The following is a 19,359-nucleotide window of genomic DNA, read 5'->3' on the forward strand; positions in this document are numbered from 1 at the left end:
TATGATATTTGTGTAATAAAGTGGGTTTTTTTAACGTTTATTATTGAGAGACAGAGAGAGACAGAGCATGAGCATGGGAGAGACAGAAAGAGGAGACACAGAATCTGAAGCAGGCTCAGGCTCTGAGCTGTCAGCACAGAGTCCAAACTGCAAGATCATGACCCGAGCCGAAGTCAGACGCTTAACTGACTGAGCCACCACCCAGGCACCCCTCTAATAAAGTGCTTTTATCTTATCATGAACTCCACATATATTGTCACCAAAACTTTGGAATAGCAGACTTAGCTCATTTAATTTATGATAAACACCCAACAATACATACTGTCAACCAACCCCAAACTAGGCTGCCAAAAAAAAAAGTCTGACTTTGTTTCTCAAAGTTGGGCTTAAAAGAATGAGATTTCTCACAAAGCAAGACCCAAGTATACGCCACATGCAACAGGATACCAAAAACAGAGAAAGACTAAAAATTAAAGGACAAAGGTATACCAGGTTAATGGAAACTAAAAACATAGTGATTGTAACCTTGATATCAGAAAAAGTGAATTCTATCTGAAATGCATTAGTGTAAAAGGACATTTTCTAATGCTACAAATCTGCAATTCTCAAATAATATATAACCATTATGAGTATCTATGGGTCAAATAACACAGCAACCACCTCTATAAAGCAAAATGTTACAGGAGATGCAAGTAGATATAGATAGAAGCATGCAAATACGAAGACATTTTAACATGCCGCTCTTGGTACAAGACAGATGAAGTAGGCAAAAAGTAAAGATACAGAAGACCTAAACAACAAAATCTTATGGGAGATCATATATACATCAATCTTCATATCCTTTGTATTTCTCAAGTACATATGCAATCCTTGCACTGATTCCACATTAGATCTCAAAGAAAGCATGAGTAAGTGCCATCAAGTAGAAACATTACCAAAAAAAAAAAAAAAAAAAAAAAAAAAAAAAGTCTTGGATCACAAAGTGAAAAACCAGAAATTAAAAAATTATAAAATGAAAAAATAACCCTCTACTTGAAAAATTAATCCTTTACAGAATAACTTCTACATAAAGGGAAAATACAAACTGAAATTACAGAACAAAAATAATGAAAATACTATATAACTAAAATTGTATACAGTAAAATCTGGAAATTCTCCTCTGTCTCTATATCTGTCTGGTCTAGATTATAAATGTTATATAGACTTAAAAATGTTAAAGACTATGTAGTCTTTGATAATTTGGTAGACAGAATACCTCTGTGAAACTCTGTGGGTCTGGTCCTTTTGTGTGCATTTATTAACTTTCTCTATTTGTTTCAGTGAATATTGATGCATTCAAGCTTTATATTTCTAAGGGGCCAATTCTGGTAAACAATATTTCCCAGGAAATTATCTAGATCATCTAGGTTTTCCAATATATTTTTACAGAGGTTTGTAGACTCTTATAATTTGTTAAAATTTTCTCTAATTTCTTTGCCATTCTGCCTTAATCTTCATTATTTCTTTCTCTGTACTTTCATTGTTTTCTTTTCTCTAACTGCATCAGCTAGTCAGTCTATGACAAATAGTTTTGGAGATGGTGTGCCTCATTACTGATCTTGGTGTTAAAGAAGATAAATAACCTTCTAAAGTACTGTCGAGGTGTCTGCCATAATCCCCATTACGGCATTTATCATTCTCAGTTATAATCATGTATCCTCCACTACCAGGCTATAAGCTCAAGGGTAAGGGCAGTGTCCTACTCATCTTCATGTTCGCCAGCATCTCACTTCTCAAGAACTACTAATTGATTAACACCGACATACTGAATGAATCAATGAATAAACATATTCCTGGTGTCAATGAATCAGAGGAGAAAAAAAAAAAATGTGTCCCCAGATAAGAATCTGTAACTGTGAGGTGGTGTTAAAACTGGCTGGACCACACTTCACACTCATTAGGATGGCCCTCGTCAAAAAAATCAGAAAACAGTAAGTTTGGCAACCAAGTGGAGAAATGGGAATCCCAGTATAAAACCAAATTTGGACAATGTAGACTGTATTTTTAAACTAGAAATTTCCGTACCAAATATACGAATTTTTGTTGTTCTAGCATGCCATCTCCACTCCTTACCAACTTTGGAATACACTAAACATCAGATTCTATACCACTACTGTAAGGCCCATCTTACCCATTATGCCTTAGGCTAATACAATGCCTCTATCACTTTTTCCATCTTCAGCTGCCTGTCCGCTGCCTTCTTCTAAAGCATGCCTAGCACTTAAGGCACAGCCCTTTCCTTGGGCTGACTAAACTTGCTTCTATCAATAAACAATTTGAAATTAAAGCTGTGGAAGGGGAAACGGTCTCTATCATCTCTGATGTATCTGAAACCTTTGGTTCTTTTCTCCTCCTGCTGTTGTTAGGGTTGCAAGAGGCTAACTTCTATTGGTCAGGTGGCATTGAGGGGAAAATGTTCCTTGGAAACCAAAGTTAGAACTATTTACAAGGTATATGGTTCACTGTAATTAAAAAGAGCTTTTATGGAATATCTTGGGAACTGTGCCACCATTTACCACACTCTATGAGAAATACATTCTAAGCTTCCAGTAACCAACATAAAAACAAACTTTGGGACATGGCCTATTTTGATGCTCACCCAAAATCTTGCCCAGAATTTATTAGATACAATATTTCATTTCCAAGAAATACTATTATTGCAGAAACTTCTATAAACATGTAACATAAACTCTCACTGATAATCATAGCACTTACATTGCAAACCATACTTAAATTTATTTCTAAATCCAATTAACATTAAAAACTTCATAAACCTTTTGCTAAAAATCAACAGTTGAACAAAATATGTAACAAGTGATTGAACATTAAGAAAAAACACCTGGTAGATCATGTTTTTCAATTCATAAAGGAACTCTCCAAGACAAAGACAAAAACACAGAATTTTTGAAATTTCTCAGAGCTAAGACTAGCAACTGTATAAATTCTTTGTACAATTCTAAAAATAGAAAGCCCACTCATCTATAGGTCACATGCCACGTTAACAAGGTCTTCACAAGCTGAACTGTCATTTTGTCCAGGTATTTTTTAAAACACAGGTAAATATGCATTGTTAAAGCAAGATTTTGCTGAACTACATGAAAGAAACATTTGTGGTAGAGTATTTCTTCAAACACACAGGGGACAAACTATTGTACTTGGTTTCCAGAGGATGAACAACAGACTGGTAAAATTGGTCTCAAATAAAATAATACAGGATGCTGCTTATTTCTCTAATCTAGGAGACAAGTTATTGGGATTCTAAAAAAAAATCATGGCTAGAAAGATGGATCACTTCTTATAAAGAGTTTTGAATATAGTGTTGATCACATTTAAGTCCAGGGTACATTTTCCTAAAGAATCATGATAAACTTGTGGGAGATAAGGACTTATAGTCCACCTTACAGATGAGGGCTTTGATGCTACTTTCCTTATACTCACCTTTATGGAGAATAATTTTTAAACATTCAACATAAAGAACTCAAAAAGGATTCTCAAGAGCATTACAAAAATAAGTGGCTAAATAAAATAAAACGATCAACCCAGAATTACAAAAAGTCTTTTTTTTTTTTAAGGATTGGCTTTGTTTATTCTACTTTTGTTTTTGTTTTAAGGGGATATGAAAAATGTTAAACATGTGACATGTAAAAAGTTATTTATTTATTTATTTATTTATTTATTTATTTATTTATTTAACATACCAGATAATTTAAACAGTCTCTAATACAAAATTAAATGGTGAGCCTTGGGCTTGCCTGACTGCCTGTAAGAGGAGAAAAAGGAGTCTGGAGTTCTGAATTTGCATCAGGGGAAATTTGTTACAAGTTATTAGTCTTTGAATACTAACTCAGTGGCAACCAAACACAAACTAACCATTCCTTGGGAATGAAAGTGACAAAGTTGAAAGATCAAAGGTAAAATGGATGGCTATCAAGTTATGGCAAGGCAGCAGAGGTAGCTGTATAAATGCCACAAATAATTAATAAAAAGCACAGAATACCTAGGCTCATGCCCAAATCCCAAATTAATAACTGCTCATGTGCACAGTAGTTTTCTAAAGGAGAAATGACTTTCTGGGCCGCAATGGCAGTATCATTCCAGGATCAACTAAATTCCAGCAAAAGGCTAAATAAAGGTATGTATTTCCATATTATAGAATCAGTCATTCCTCCTGGTAAGTAAATACTTAGAAATAATAATAGAATCATATCTGATTTTTTTTAATTGGGCAGAAGTGAATTATTAAAAACCTCTCAAAATAACAATGTCCTAGGGCAAATACTCATACTTAAAATTATTTTTAAGGAAATACAAACACTATGGTAAAGTAAGAAAATGGGCCATGTGTAGTCATGGAATTGTCATATTTAATCTTGAAAACAACATTACGAAGAAGCATAATTTATTCTCCCCAATTTACAGATGTGTTAACTGAGAATTAGAAGGTTGTTCAAATCCACACAGCCATCATTCCAACTCCAGATCCTGTACTTACAACTATATTAGCTACAATATAATAAAGGCTCACAATTAAACAACATTTACTGAGCAAAGGCAAAAGCTAAGCAATTTATAGACATGCCATTTTATTCTCAAACACTCTATGAGGTAAATATTATTTTAGCCCCTAGTAAAACATTTACAATGGTTTTGGAGAAATGCTTGAGAGGCAAAATCTGATGCTTTCTTAGACACACTTTTAGCTTCAAAGAAAATTCAGTATTACAAAATATTTTTTAAAAATACATGAACTTTAAAAAAAAACCTCAGCTTTATTGAGATAAAATTTGCATGCAATGAAATGTGCCTATTTTAAGCTCACAGTTAATGAGTTTTGACACACTCATTCAAGCCAATCAAGATACGGAATATTTCTATCACCCCAAAAGGCTTCCCTGTAGAAAAAATCCCCACCTTTGGATCCAGGCAAGCAATGAACTGCTTTAGGTCACTATGGGTTAGTTTTGCCCATTCTAGAAGGTCATGAAAACAGAATCTTACAGTATACACATACGTATCTGGCTTCTTTCATACACCATAATGCTTTTCAGATTCGTTGAATCAAACGTTTTACTACTGGGTAGTATTCCATGGCATGGTTACATTATAATTTGTTCAACCATTTAACTGGTGGTGGATATTACTATTTTAGGGCTATTATAAATAAAGATGCAAAAAGGGGGGGGGGGAAGGAAGGGAAGGGAAGGATAGGGAACAAAAGGGAAGGGAAAGGAAGAAAAAAAAGAAAAAGAAAAAGAAAGATGCTACAAATATTTATGTACAATCTTTGGCCACATATTTTCATTTCTTTTAAGTAAACACCAAGAGTGGAATTGCTGGCTGGTATGGTAAGTATACCTTTAATTTCAAAAGAAAGTTACAAACCATGACAAAAAGGCCATACAGTTTTATCTTCCCAGCAACAAGGTATGAGAGTTCCCCCTGCCTGGTCATGACACTTGGTATTGCCAGTCTTTTTAAATTTTAACTACAGTTTTAAGTTGTACTTCCCTGAAAATTAATGATTTCAAGCATCTTTTCAAAGGCTTATTAGCCATTCTTATCTCTCCTTTAGTGAAGTGTCCATTCAATTACTTTGCTCATTTGTTTGTCTTAAGTTTTAAGTGTCCATTTATATATTCTGGATACAAATCCTGTGTCAAACTATGTATTGCAAATATTTTCTTCCAGTGTATGTCCTGCTTTCTAGTTTTTTAAACAATGACTTTCAGGTATCAGAAGTTTTAAATTTTGATAAAGTTTAATTTCTTAATTTTTCTTTTATGATTTGTGTTTTTTGTGTTCGAAGAGATCTTCACCTTTCCCTAAAGTAGCAAAACACTTTCTTCTGTAAATTATGATTCATGCTTTTTAGGTTTGATAAAATCTTTGCCTACCTCCAAAGTAATAATGTGTTTTCTTCTGAAAACTTACAGCCCTAACTTTTACACGTAGGTCTGTGATCCATTTCTAATTAATTTTTGTCTGTGGTGTAAGGTAGGTGTTGAGAAACATTTCTTTCTATCTGGATATCCAATTGTTTTACCACTGTTTGAGGGAAAGAGTATCCTTTGCCTATTAGCATCTCTGTTAAAGTTAATTTTGAGAAAAAACAAATTGACTTATATATATGAGTGGGTCTATTTCTTGATTCTATATTCCAGGGATCAAGCGAGCTTTTTTTTCTGTGAACAGCCAAATAGTAAATATTTGGGGCTTTGCAAGCCATATAATCTGTCATATCTACTCAACTCTGCTGCTATATAGCATGACAGCAGCTGCAGACAATATACAAACAAATGATCCTATCTGTGTTCCAATAAAACTTGACATTAAAATTTCAACTTCATCTAAATTTCATGTGCTATGAAACATCTTTTTCTAAATATTTTTTCCTAACCATTTAAAAATGTAAAAAACCCTTCTTAGCTTGCAGGCCACACAAAAACAGGGAGACCAGATTTGCTCCACGAGCCAGTTTGCCAACCTCTGTTCTATTCTGTTCCACTGATCACTCCCCAGGCCAGTATTTAACTGTCTTGATTACTGAAGCTTTAGAACAAGTCTTGAAGTCAGGTAGTATGAGCTCTTCAAATTTGTCCATCCTTTTCAAAACTGTGTGGTAACTGCAGTTTCTTTGCATCTCCACACAAATATTAATATTATCAATTTTACAAACACACACACAAAACCCTGCTATGATTTTAACTGGGATTGCATTACAGCTGTATGTTAACTTTGGAATAACTGACGTTTTAACTATATCAAGTCTTCTTTAATGTATTGGAACAATATTTTTTAGTTTTAGTACACAGTCTGTACATATATTTTGTTAGATTTAATACCGGGTATGACATGCTTTTATACTATTTTAATGCTCAATTGTTCATTACTATGAAATAGAAATACTGTTGATGTTTTGTACATTGACCTTGTATCCTGTGACCTTGCTCAACTCATTTGCTTCAGTAGCTTTTCATTTTTGAGTTAAGAATTTTCTAAAAAACTAATGGTGTTTGCATATACAAGTTTTATTTCTTCTTATCCAATATTCCCCCCCCACCTTTATTTCTTATTACACTTAATAGAACTCAAGTACAATGCTAACTACAAGTGATAACATGTACATCGCTGCCTTGCTCACCTTACAAGTAAAATATTCAGTCTTCCGTCACAAAACATAACAGCTATAAGCTGTTTAGAGAAATCCCTTATCACATTAAGGAGAAACTACTTTCCATTCTTAGTTTGATGAGTCTCTATCATGAATGAGTGCTGACTTTTATCAAATGTTTTTTCTGTGTCTGTAAGATGCTCACATATTTTTTAATGTTTATTTTATTTTTTGAGAGAGAGTGCAAGCTCTAGCTTCTTAAGATGGAAGCCTTAAGCAATAATTTTGGACTTTTTCTTTTCTCACGTAGCATTTAAAGCTATACGTGTCCTTCCAAGCACTGCTTTAGCTGCATCCATATCTCAACGTTTCATTTTCATCTTCATTTAGTTTAAAATATTTTTCTAATATCCTTGGTGATTTTTCCTTTGACCCATGCATTATTTAGAAATATGTTGTTTAATTACCAAATACTTAAAGAATTTCCAGATATTTTTATCATATTTATAACTCAATCCCTTTGGGATCAGAACACAGTTTGTATTATTTCAATTCTCTCACATTTATTGAGAATTGTCTCATAGCACAGCATATCATCTATCTTGGTGAATGTTCTGTGTGTGCTTAAGAAGAATATATATTCTGCTGTTATTAGATAGGGAGATCCAGAACACTCATTGACAGTGTTATTGAACACTGTCTTAGCTTGGCCTGCCATAACAAAATACCACAGACTGGGTGGCTTAAACAACAGAAATTTATTTTCTCACAGTTCTGGAGGCTGGAAGTCCAAGATCAAGGTGATTACGTGGTCAGTTTCTGATGACAGCCCTCTTCCTGGCTCGTAGACAACCGACTTCTTAGGTCCTCACATGGCAAGGGCAGAGGATATGCAGAGCTAGCTGTATGGTGTCTGTTCTTAAAAGAGCAATAACCTCATCATGAGGGCCACACCCTCATGACCTCTCGAAACCTAACTACCTCCCACAGGCCCTATATCCAAATACCATCACATTTCAGGTTAGGGCTTCAACATATGAACTTGGGGGGTACACAATTTAGCCCACACCAGTGCCTTAGTTTAATTGTTTTCTGCCTAGTTATTCTAAAGCCTGTTCATAGGTGCATGGATAGTTACAATTGTTAGGTTTTCTGGATGATTTTATCCTTCTATCATTGGTAATTTTCTTTTTTTTTAATTTTTTTTAATGTTTATTTATTTTTGAGAGAGAGAGAGAGAGACAGACAGAGCGTGAGCAGGGGAGGGGCAGACAGAGAGAGAGAGAGACAGACAGAGACAGAATCTGAAGCATGTCCCAGGCTCTGGGCTGTGAGCACAGAGCCTGATACGAGGCTTGAACCCACGAACCATGAGATCGTGACCTGAGTGGAAGTCGAACGCTTAACCGACTGAAATACCCAGGCGCCCCAGTAATTTTATTCTTGACAATACTTCTTGTTTTGAAGTCTACTTTGTCTTATATAAATATAGCCACTCCAGCTTTATTATGATTAGTGTTTGCATGAAATATCATTTTCCGTACTTTTAACCAATCTGTGTCTTTACAATGAAAGTAGATTTCTTTATATACCATATGGTTGTATTTCCTGCTCTTTTATCAAGTCTGACATTATCTTTTAACTAAAGCATTTAAACCATTTACATTTAACATAATTACTGATATCTCTGGGTTCAAATCTATCATCTTGCTCTTTGTTTTCTATTTATCCCATATGTTCATTACTCTTTTTTTCCTCCCTCTTTTCTGCCTTCTTTTAGATTATATTTCTTATTCTATTTTATACCCACTATTATATTCTTAACTATTCTTTTTTTGCACAGCATCAATAGACATCTTTAACTTACCATAACTTCCCTTCGTATATTATATCCGTTCACATATAATGTAAGAAACCTCCCTAGGTTTTCTAGGTGTTTATTCGGGGGAGGGTAAACCTGGTCCCAGTTATAGCCAAAAGCATAAGTCCCACAATATTTTTAATAATTTTATTTTTATCTAATATTTGAAGAAACAGATGTGAGGTGGGGAAGGGCTCTTTATATTTCACTTCAAAGAAAAAGTTGTATTTCTATTTCATAAAATGAAGTGTGTCATATCTGGTCTTACCAAATGAGTAAGAGTTACAACTTTTGTTTTAAAGAGTCAAAATGTTCACTAGTTCCTATTCTTAATTCCTATTCTTGAAGAAACAGATGTGAGGTGGGGAAGGGCTCTTTATATTTCACTTCAAAGCAAAATGTTGTATTTCTATTTCATAAAATGAACTATGTCATATCTGGTCTTACCAGATGAGTAAGAGTTACAACTTTTGTTTTTGTTTTTTTAATTTTTTTTTTAACATTTATTTATTTTTGAGACAGAGAGAGACAGAGCATGAACGGGGGAGGGTCAGAGAGAGGGAGACACAGAATCCGAAACAGGCTCCAGGCTCTGAGCTGTCAGCACAGAGCCCGACACGGGGCTCCAACTCACAGACCGAGAGATCACGACCTGAGTCGAAGTCGGACGCTCAAACGACTGAGCCACCCAGGCGCCCCACAACTTTTGTTTTAAAGAGTCAAAATGTTCACTAGTTCCTATTCTTAATTTTAAATACTGTTGCCTAAGGCAAGAGCTTCTGGCCCAGACTAAACTCCTCATTTCCCTTGCTCTCTGATTCCCTGGCTTCATGCTCCAGTTCATTCTCCCTCATCTTTGCTTTCTTAACCTACTCAAATCCTCTTCTCTGACTCACTGTAAGAGTCTTAAAACACAGTGTATTTTTAACACTTCTTTATTATGGGTTTGGATTTATTTCCCCCAAATAAAAACACATTTCTAATTTAACTAATGTAATCCTATGTAAAAATAGAGAATATTGAACACTTTTGTCTTATAGCCTTTCAGTTCTACATCTACCTGTAAAGTAGTATCCTCGTGAAGAAATATCATTTTTAAAAGAAATGTCATCTTGACGGGTGCCTGGGTGGCTCAGTCAGTTGGGCGTCTGGCTCTTGATTTTGTCTCAGGTCATGATTTCATGGTTTGTGGGTTCAGGCCCTGCGTCGGGTTCTGTGCTGATGGTGCGGAGGCTGCTTGGGGTTCTCTCTCTCTCCCCCTCTGTCTGACCCTCCCCTGCTCACTCACTCGCTCTCGGAATCAATAAATATAAGCTTAAAAATGTTTAAAAAGAAAAGAAACGTCATTTTGAAAAGTTGTAACATACATAAAGTATACAATAGAGAAAAGAATATGTTCCCCAAATCAAGGGATATAATGTACAAAAGGCAAAATTATATATAACTACTTGAATGAATTCCTGCTTTTCACTACTTCACATTTATCTCATTTATCCAAGAGGCTTTAAAGTTGTGTACTTTGCTGACTTTTTCCTGTTACGTTGAAACATATGAAAATAACATATTTATAGGACAAAGAAAGGTAAAATATTAATGACTTTATATGGTTTAACCTCTCATTTATCAGTTAACCACCAGCCCTGGAATACTAACCAGTGTAAACTCACCCAGTCTGCCATGTTGTTTTATCAGTACACAAGCACCACCTGGTGGCAGAAAGCGAAATTATAGGCTTTTCCTGTTTATAGTGCTGCATACAAATATTCAGTTTCTCAAGTGTTCTACTTTCCAACTTGCTTTTTCAAAGGGCAATAGAAAGTAGTGAAGGACACTTAGACTGACGGTTTGAATTATACACCTGAAACTAATATAACAGTGTATGTTAAAATTTTAACATAAACTTTATGGTGGGATGAAAATTTTAAGACTTAATTTTAAAAAGTTGGAACAAGCTCAAAATTAATAGCACACCACACAGTATTAGCAGCTAGTCATCAGCCTATATAACAAGCTGTGAGATGCAACAAGATATTTCATAAACTAAAATCTTGATTATTTCTAATTTTACTGATAATTAACATAATGAAATAAAATCAGTTCAGGTACTTCAAAAAATCTGGGGCACCTGGGTGGCTCAGTCGGTTAAGCATCTGACTTTGGCTCAGGTCACGATCTCACAGTTCATGGGTTTGAGCACCACGCTGGGCTGTATGCTGACAGCTCGGAGCCTGGAGCCTGCTTCAGATTCTGTGTCTCACTTTCTCTGCCCCTCTCCTGCTCATGCTCTCTCAAAAATAAATAAACGTTAAAAAAAAAAAATCTGTTTCACCCTATCAAATTTCCACTGATAGCTATAGCTGTCCAAAAAGTTCTTTCCAAGTCTCACAGACTTGGGCAACAAGAGGGGAGACCATGAAGATTCAAGTAAGTACCTGGCTCTGCCCATTGGAACAAGAAACTTTAGCAAAATAATTCTCTTTCCTTATTTAACTTACTATGACTCATACCATACATCTTAAGAGAAAGCAACTTTACCAACCCAGGTACAAGTAATTGGACCAGGAATTTGATACATTAGCAACCAAATATTGTCTTGACACAAAATATACCAACCACACCTGAGGATGGCCATGCTTGGCATGGGGGCGTGCCATGAAATTTTTCCAAATCAAATAATGACCAACCAGCATAACTAAATCCTTTTGAGAAGGAAATATAAATCCTACATGAACAAAGAACAGATTGGTCACTCAAACTTTGGTTGTAACCTAAACAATGTCATTGTCTGCAGGATGCATTCTGATGTGTGAGCTTCAAGGAGGCTCCAGACCCTGAAGTTCCTCTTCCCATGTGTTCTTCCAACAAACTTTAAAAGCTGAGGATAATCTTCCCATACATACCCTCCACTGAGGCTTTAAAGAATAGTAAAATGGGCTCTTCCTAAATACAGGCAGTTTAAACTCAACATAGTCGAAACAGAATTCCTAATGTTTCCAAAGATCAACTCTGACTCCTCATTGTGAAAAATATTACTAGTGATCCAGATAGGTGAAAGTTACCCTTAATTACTTTCCTCATCCAATCAATCCCCAAGTGCTATCAAGTTCACCTTCTAAATAGACACTGCCTCCCTCTCCATCTTCACTGTTCCAGGCTCTCATCACCTTAAGCCTAAATTACAACATCCTTGTAATTCATCTTTCTCCCTTGAATTTTAAGCCTATCAAAACTATTTCCCACATACTGCCAAAGCAATATGTCTAAAACAGATACCAAATTATTTTATCCCTCAGCTTACAATCCTTCAGTGGCTCCCAATCACCTTCAGTATAAATCTAACCCTCTTCCCAAGGCCATTTGAGGACATCAGATCAGCACCCTGACTGAACTTTGGCCTTTTCATTCCAGACATACCACATGGCTTGCAAGTCCATGATGAACTAAACTTCTCAGGATTCCTTGTTGTTGTTCCCAAAACCTAGTTTGCTTTTCCTTACCTTGGTCACCTGGCTAGTGCCTAGTTAACCTTGGAGATGCAGTTCAAGTGTCATTTCCTTCTGGGAAGCTTCTTTCTTTGATTCCCCAATATGAGTGAGGTGGTTGTTCTCAGTGTTTCCACAGCACCATATGGTCACATCTATCACTCTGTTACTGTTTCTCTGCATTGTTCTCATCTTCTAATGGACTCAGAGTCTACCAGACTATGTAAAGTATCTACTAAAGTATCTACTCTTAACACGACATGTGGCAAAAAGCAGGCATTTGTAAATATTTGCTTAATGAAAGATCTCATGAAAGTCTTTTCATTTTATCATCATCTCTATTTAGGAAATGAGGAAACTAAGAGAGGTCCAGTGCCTTGCTCAAAACCACACAACTAAAAGCATCAGAATCAGGATTTGAACCAAAGGTTCTGACTGTAATGGAAATGATTCTCCTTCAGGATCTCTGCCTTGAGGGAATCTTTCATAAAATAATTGTGCTCTGCATAGCAACTTGAATGGGATAAATCCCTGTTTCTCCTGGCTGGGCACAAACCCAAGCATGGGCTAATTATTCTCAAACCCCAAATCCAGTCTGAATGACAAAGGGATGGATAGTCTACTCAGTCTTTCCTAGGACTTTCCTAAGAATGACACAAAAACTTGTTCCTTCTCTGGTACCACATGTCTAAGGACTTTGTAGCATATGAGATACAGCAAATGAAAAGTCAGCTTCTTTAAAAATGAAGCCAAGCAGAGGAAAAATGAGACAAGAACTAAAAAGAGAAATGGAAAATGAGGGAAAAGAACACTAAAGCCCTATATTCAACCATGCCTGAAATCTCCCCAAGAGACCTCCCAGTTATTTAAGGCAAAAATCCCCATTTTCACAAAGTCTTGTTTGAGTTGTGGGCCTTTGGCCATCTGCATCAGCAGACTGGGGACCTTTTGGCCACTAGCCAAGCAGTAATGCTCCTTGCATCTGTGCATACACAAAATTGATAAACTGTCTGTTGGAGGCCTGACTTCAACCATTCTGTTCCTTGGGATAATGTATACCACTTTTATAACAAAGATAGGAGAACAAGAGCATAAAGTATTCTCCAAACTTTATATCCTACACTTTGTCATATAAATTTTTGTAGCTTTCAACTTTATATCTGTTAGTGAACAGTGGCCCAAATGAGAAAGAAAAAGATGTAACTGGATACATTCATTTTTAAACATCTTGGGTGTAACAAAAAGAGACAGGTACTTCAGAATCCAGCTTGCATCCAGATTTTGTTAATGGATAAATCTCTTTTTTTCCCCAGCCATCACAAAACAGGACAGTGGAGGGATGGGGGTGGAGGGGTGGTTTCTGTAAGTGCCTCCTTAGCCTTTGAGTCAGTTCAAGTGTAGAAACCTCATCAGGAAAAAACAGAATTAAATAAAAATAAATACACTTAAAAAAAAAACAACATGGGTAATACCTAATTATTACTTAATACTATTTTAAGTAGAAAATGACATGACCTTTACATAAATCCCTCTAAACAATATTTGTTTCTTAGACTTTTTAACTTTTCATTCCCTGACTTATTAAGAAGCTACTGATTCATTTGGAGTCTGACAAGGAGAAGAGTGCCCCCTCTGATCTTTGGCTCCAAATTCCCTGTAACACATTCAGGTGTTGTCATCCGCAAATGAAGGTCATATGTGAAATCATAATTTTTACAGCCTAATCAGTAATGGTTAGGTTTGCCCTTTCGTGAGCAGCTTTTACATTGAAACACGGCCTGGCAGCTTACCAGTACTTCCCTATTTTCTTTTTACCTTTTTTTGTGATCTGCAGAATCTCAAAACAATCTGAAAAGCCTCTCCAACAATCTGGAAGCAAAGTCCACTTTCTCCATGAAGTTGGAATGGACTATGGCACAACCCTCTAAAGAAGCCATAAATAACTTCTTGTGCCCCTCATGACAACCATGGAATCACATCTTGAAACCAGAAATTGCCAAGAAAGGAAAAATGTCAACATCTTAACATAAAACTTACCACAGGAAAAAAAAAATCAAACCAAACCACAGGACCCCTGTCACATTCTCATATGCCAACTATTCTTCCCCTTGGTTCACTGTTTTCCAGCCATACTGGTGTCCTGGTAAAGACATCAACACACCTGGAACATTCCCACTTCAGGAGCTTTGCACCTGCTGTTTGTTCTGCTTGGAATATTCTCTCCCTCTTTCATGACATTCTCACTACTTACTTCCTCTCTCCTTTTAGGTCTTTATCAAAAGTCACCTTCTCACTAAGTAACCACTTCTTACTGACTGCCTCCCCTGCTAGAATATGAGCTCCATATTAATAATCCACAGAGATTACTGTCTGATTTTTCATTGCTTTAGCACCAGATTTCTTTCATTTAAAAGTAATAAATTCACTAATCGAAACTCTAGTTAAGATTTCAATAAAGGACTATAGATATCAAAATACAATAAGCATTTAAATATAATATCCTCAGGAGACTATTCATTATAGTACATTAAAAATAAGGGGCACCTGGGTGCTTCAGTCAGTAACCCTCTGACTCTTGATTTTGTCTCAGGTCATGATCTCATGATTCGTGGGTTTCAGCCCCACATTGGGCTCTGCGCTGTCAGCACAGAGCCTCCTTGGGATTCTCTCTCTCCCTCTCTTACTCTGCCCCCCCCCCGCAAAATAAATAAATGAACTTATAAATCGATAGACAGAATATCTTGCAAGTACAAACAAGGCAAAGTATATCTAATTCAGGTGACCAAATATATCTGTTGTGCTAAGTGGACAAATAGTTTTATTTATATTAGGTAACCTCAGGCTCATGAGAAAGGCAATACGCATGTTATACAGAAAAAGACAAAGTAAAGCAACTACAAGAGACATGTGATGCCCTTCTTGCCACCTATGGGGTGTGGACACCAAGTTGAGAGCTGGTAAGCCTGCCACTGGATGCTCCAACTAGGAGACACTAAGAAGAGAATAAGAATGGAAAAACATGCCAGGAAAACAAAGGGAGTTAAGGATTTAGGCCAAAAGAGTAAGGGGGGAGATGGTCAAGACTCTGTGGAAGCATTACCTGACAGGACCACACGTCACCAGCTGCAGGTTTCAGCAAGGCGGCAAGAAAGGTGTCGGCTATCTGCTAGGCAAGGGACATCACCACAAAGAGCAGAGAAGCCCAGCGGACAATACAGAACACCCACACAACGGTGAGGGTCCCTCCTTCCCTACCACAACACAGTAAATTCCCCTGACACACCCAGCAGAAAAGCGGGAAGGAGCAGAAGTCTAAGAGATTGTACACATTTTTATTAGAGAATCTGAGCAATAGTATTTAAAGGAACCATTTAAAATCTGAATAGGACTGAGTTTTAAATGGTAAATACGCACTACCAAAGAAGACACCAAAAGGTATCAGGTTATATGTACACTAAATATCTTCTTCTCACATCTGAACTGTAACGTCAGTAAGTACACAAAATGATTTTAAAAATATCAGCATCTTGGGGCACCTGGCTGGCTCAGTCCATCAAGCATCCGACTTCAGCTCAGGTCATGATCTCACGGCTCGTGAGTTCGAGCCCCGCGTCGGGCTCTGTGCTGACAGCTCAGAGCCTGGAGCCTCCTTCTGATTTTCTTTCTCTCTCTCTCTCTCTCTCTCTCTCTCTCTCTCTCTGCCCTTCCCCCACTCATGCTCTGTCTCTCAAAAATAAACATTAAAAAAAATTTCTTAAAAATGTATCAGCATCTTAACACTAGAAGAAATGTTAATTATGTGACATGATAGAGGTGTCAGCTAACCCTACAATGGCAATCATAATGCAACATAAATGTACCAAATCAGTATGTTGCACACTTTAAACTTGTACAATGTTATATGTCAATTATATCTCAATAAAAATATTCTTTTTAAGAATTAGTAAACATCTGATCACAAGAATTTCTTAGGCATAAAAGGAGCGGGAAAAATCAAACACACAAAAATTATAGATTAGACCATATAATATCTAAAACTGTTGCACATCAAAAACAAACACAAAACTAAAGCCAATTTTTGGTGGGCAGGAAAATTAAACAAAATAGGCAATGCTAATACCTTCTCCTCCATACGTAAACATTTGAAGATTGGTCAAGTAATGCAACAAAAGTTACCAAATTAAACTAGACAAATCAAAAAGGACAAGTGACTAATATTTAAAAACTGTTCAACCTCACAAGTAATCAATAAAACCAAAATTTAAAAACATACCACTTTTTAGCCATCAAATAAGACAATGTATTTCTAAAAGTCAGTGTTGTCAGAATGGAACAGAATATACTCTAAGAAATTAGTACAAATGTTAACGTAATTGGGTAACATTATTTTTTTCAACCTAATATTCCCCTATAGTAATCTATTTTAAGACAATAATCAGTGATGTGAACAAAAATTTGTATGTAAAAATTGTTTGCAGTAACATTGCTTACAATTCCCCCAAAAAAGGGGGAAACAACTTAGATGATCAACAACAGGTGCATTTCGTTTATATACTCATCAAGTATTCTTTGTTTGTACCTGTTTATATCCTTGTAAAGTATAACCTGGCCAAATGAAGCATTATATAGCCATCAAAAATGTTTTTCAAAAGTCACTTAAAAATATAAAAAATGGGGGCGCCTGGGTGGCTCAGTTAAGCGTCCGACTTCACCTCAGGTCATGAACTCATGGTCTGTGAGTTCGAGCTCCACGTCCAGCTCTGTGCTGACAGCTCAGAGCCTGAAGCCTACTTTGGATTCTGTGTCTCCCTCTCTCTGCCCTTCCTCTGCTCAGGCTCTGTCTCTCTCTGTGTGTCACTCAAAACGAAAAAACCATTAAAAAAAATTTTTTTAAACGTGAAAAATTGGGGGCGCCTGGCTGGCTCAGTCAGAAGAGCATGTGACTCTTCTGTGACTCTTACAACTCAAGGTTGTAAGTTCGAGTCCCACACTGGACGTAGAGATTATTAAAAAATAAATAAACTTTAAAAGAAATATATGAAAAATGATCCCTATTCAATGAAAAGAGGGCACAATATTGTACATGTGGAATGAATAAATTATGATATATTCATAAACAAAGGAACACTATTTAGCAATAAAAAATGGCAAAATCCAGATACAGTACAAGCAACAAACAGAAAACAAAAACAAATAAACAAGAAAACCATTATATGAAGTGAAAATATCCAAATAAAAAGAGTACATACTATATGAGTCTATTCATATGAAGTTCAATGACATGCAAAACTAATTTACAGTGATAGAACCATGGTTACTCCTGGGAGGAGGTGTAATAAATGCAAATAGGTATGAGGACACTCTCAGGGTGATAGAAACACACTGGCGATGTTGTGAGGATATACATATGTAAAAAGCGATCCATTAAAGTATAAATATGTATGTATATACATAAATGATAGTTATCACAATGTACATTTAAGATCTGTGCGTTTTGTGATTCATACATGGTACCTCCATAAAGTACTGTAGAAATTGCATATAAAGGAATAAAGGATAACTTCAATTTGGTTAAATAAATGTGCAAAGAATAAAAAAAATATAAAATACATCAAAATATTAAAGACATTTATTTCTGGAATTACAAGTTATTTATATTTTCTTTTTAACTTTCTGCATTTTCTACATTCTCTACAATGAGTTACGTGACTTTTATAAATGATCAGAAAAAAAAAACACTTCACATTTTTTTTAATTCTGCCTTGCCTACAAAAGAAAACTCTGTTACACTTGTAACTATCACAAAATTATGCAACGTGTAGAAAGACTCAGTAAATTCTTCCAACAAATTTCCTATAAATTAAAAATACTCATGTTTGTAATGTATTTGGACAAATTAAGAAAAACACTAGCTAAGCTAAGTATCTACAAGTCAACTGAGAACTCAGCACTATACTGTGGCATGATTTTAAAACATGGTCCTGCTTGCAACAAATACAGGGCTCTCATGACTCTATAAAAACTAGTTCCTGAAAACCAGTTACTTTTAAAAATATATTACTTTAAATATTCCTTTGAGCCCAACTTATCTAAATTCCATGCAAAATGCCCAAAGTAAATTCTCTTCACATTGCAAATACTCTTTGAGTTTTAGAAACTTTTACAATGTGCATAAAATAATAAATGAGAACAAAACCAAAGAAGACATACAAACCTCTGATTGTACATGCCCCGAAAGTTGTAATTAGCTCTATAATTTGGGAAAGGCTTTGGATCTAATGGCCTGTAGATGGCAGGCTCTCCCCTTTTCATAGCAAGCCCATTCAGTTCCACAGTTGGAGTTATACTACCTGTTTAAAAAAAAATATTAAAAGCACACAAGTGAAATATTTCCATAATAAATCACACAAGCCATACTTACATTACATGTCATTACCATGAAAGAAGGTGGGAGTCAATGGCCTGTCTGTATGATGGTCTCAGGGATGTAAATACAAACTACATGAACAGGAAAATTGTTTCTAATGAAATCTCTTTGGGGTTTTGGCAACCTTTTTTTATATTCATGACCAAAAATTCAATTTGAAAGTCATACTATTTCAAAACAAGGGAAACACAAGACTCATAGATTGCTTAATTCGAATATTATAAAGTACTGAACTTCAGCATAAATTACTCACCCCACGAAGCTTTCAGTTATTTAATCATTAAAAACATTATCATCTGTGAATATTTTTATATTTTGCTAATCAAGCAGCTGAAGTTAGCAATGAATACAGGGTCATCAGTAATTCTTGGACTTACCTAATAAAACTAAATTTTGAGTTTCTATCACATACAAGACAAAGCAAATATACTAATGCTTT

The 19,359-nt window shown here is 35.7% G+C and overlaps 1 protein-coding gene across 9 annotated transcripts in view; it reads right to left on the reverse strand.

The window, feature by feature from the left end:
- STAU2 (staufen double-stranded RNA binding protein 2) overlaps positions 1 to 19,359 on the reverse strand; it is a 309,135-nt gene that overhangs the window by 228,835 nt on the left and 60,941 nt on the right. For all 9 annotated transcript variants that reach the window (XM_007080358.3, XM_042973269.1, XM_042973267.1 and 6 more), the window contains one exon: positions 18,708 to 18,843. In XM_007080358.3, the coding sequence (XP_007080420.1) occupies positions 18,708 to 18,843 (136 nt within the window). The remainder of the gene's footprint in view (positions 1 to 18,707; positions 18,844 to 19,359) is intronic.

This window comes from Panthera tigris, chromosome F2 (genome assembly GCF_018350195.1).
Source record: "Panthera tigris isolate Pti1 chromosome F2, P.tigris_Pti1_mat1.1, whole genome shotgun sequence".
NCBI classification, from domain to species: domain Eukaryota; kingdom Metazoa; phylum Chordata; class Mammalia; order Carnivora; family Felidae; genus Panthera; species Panthera tigris.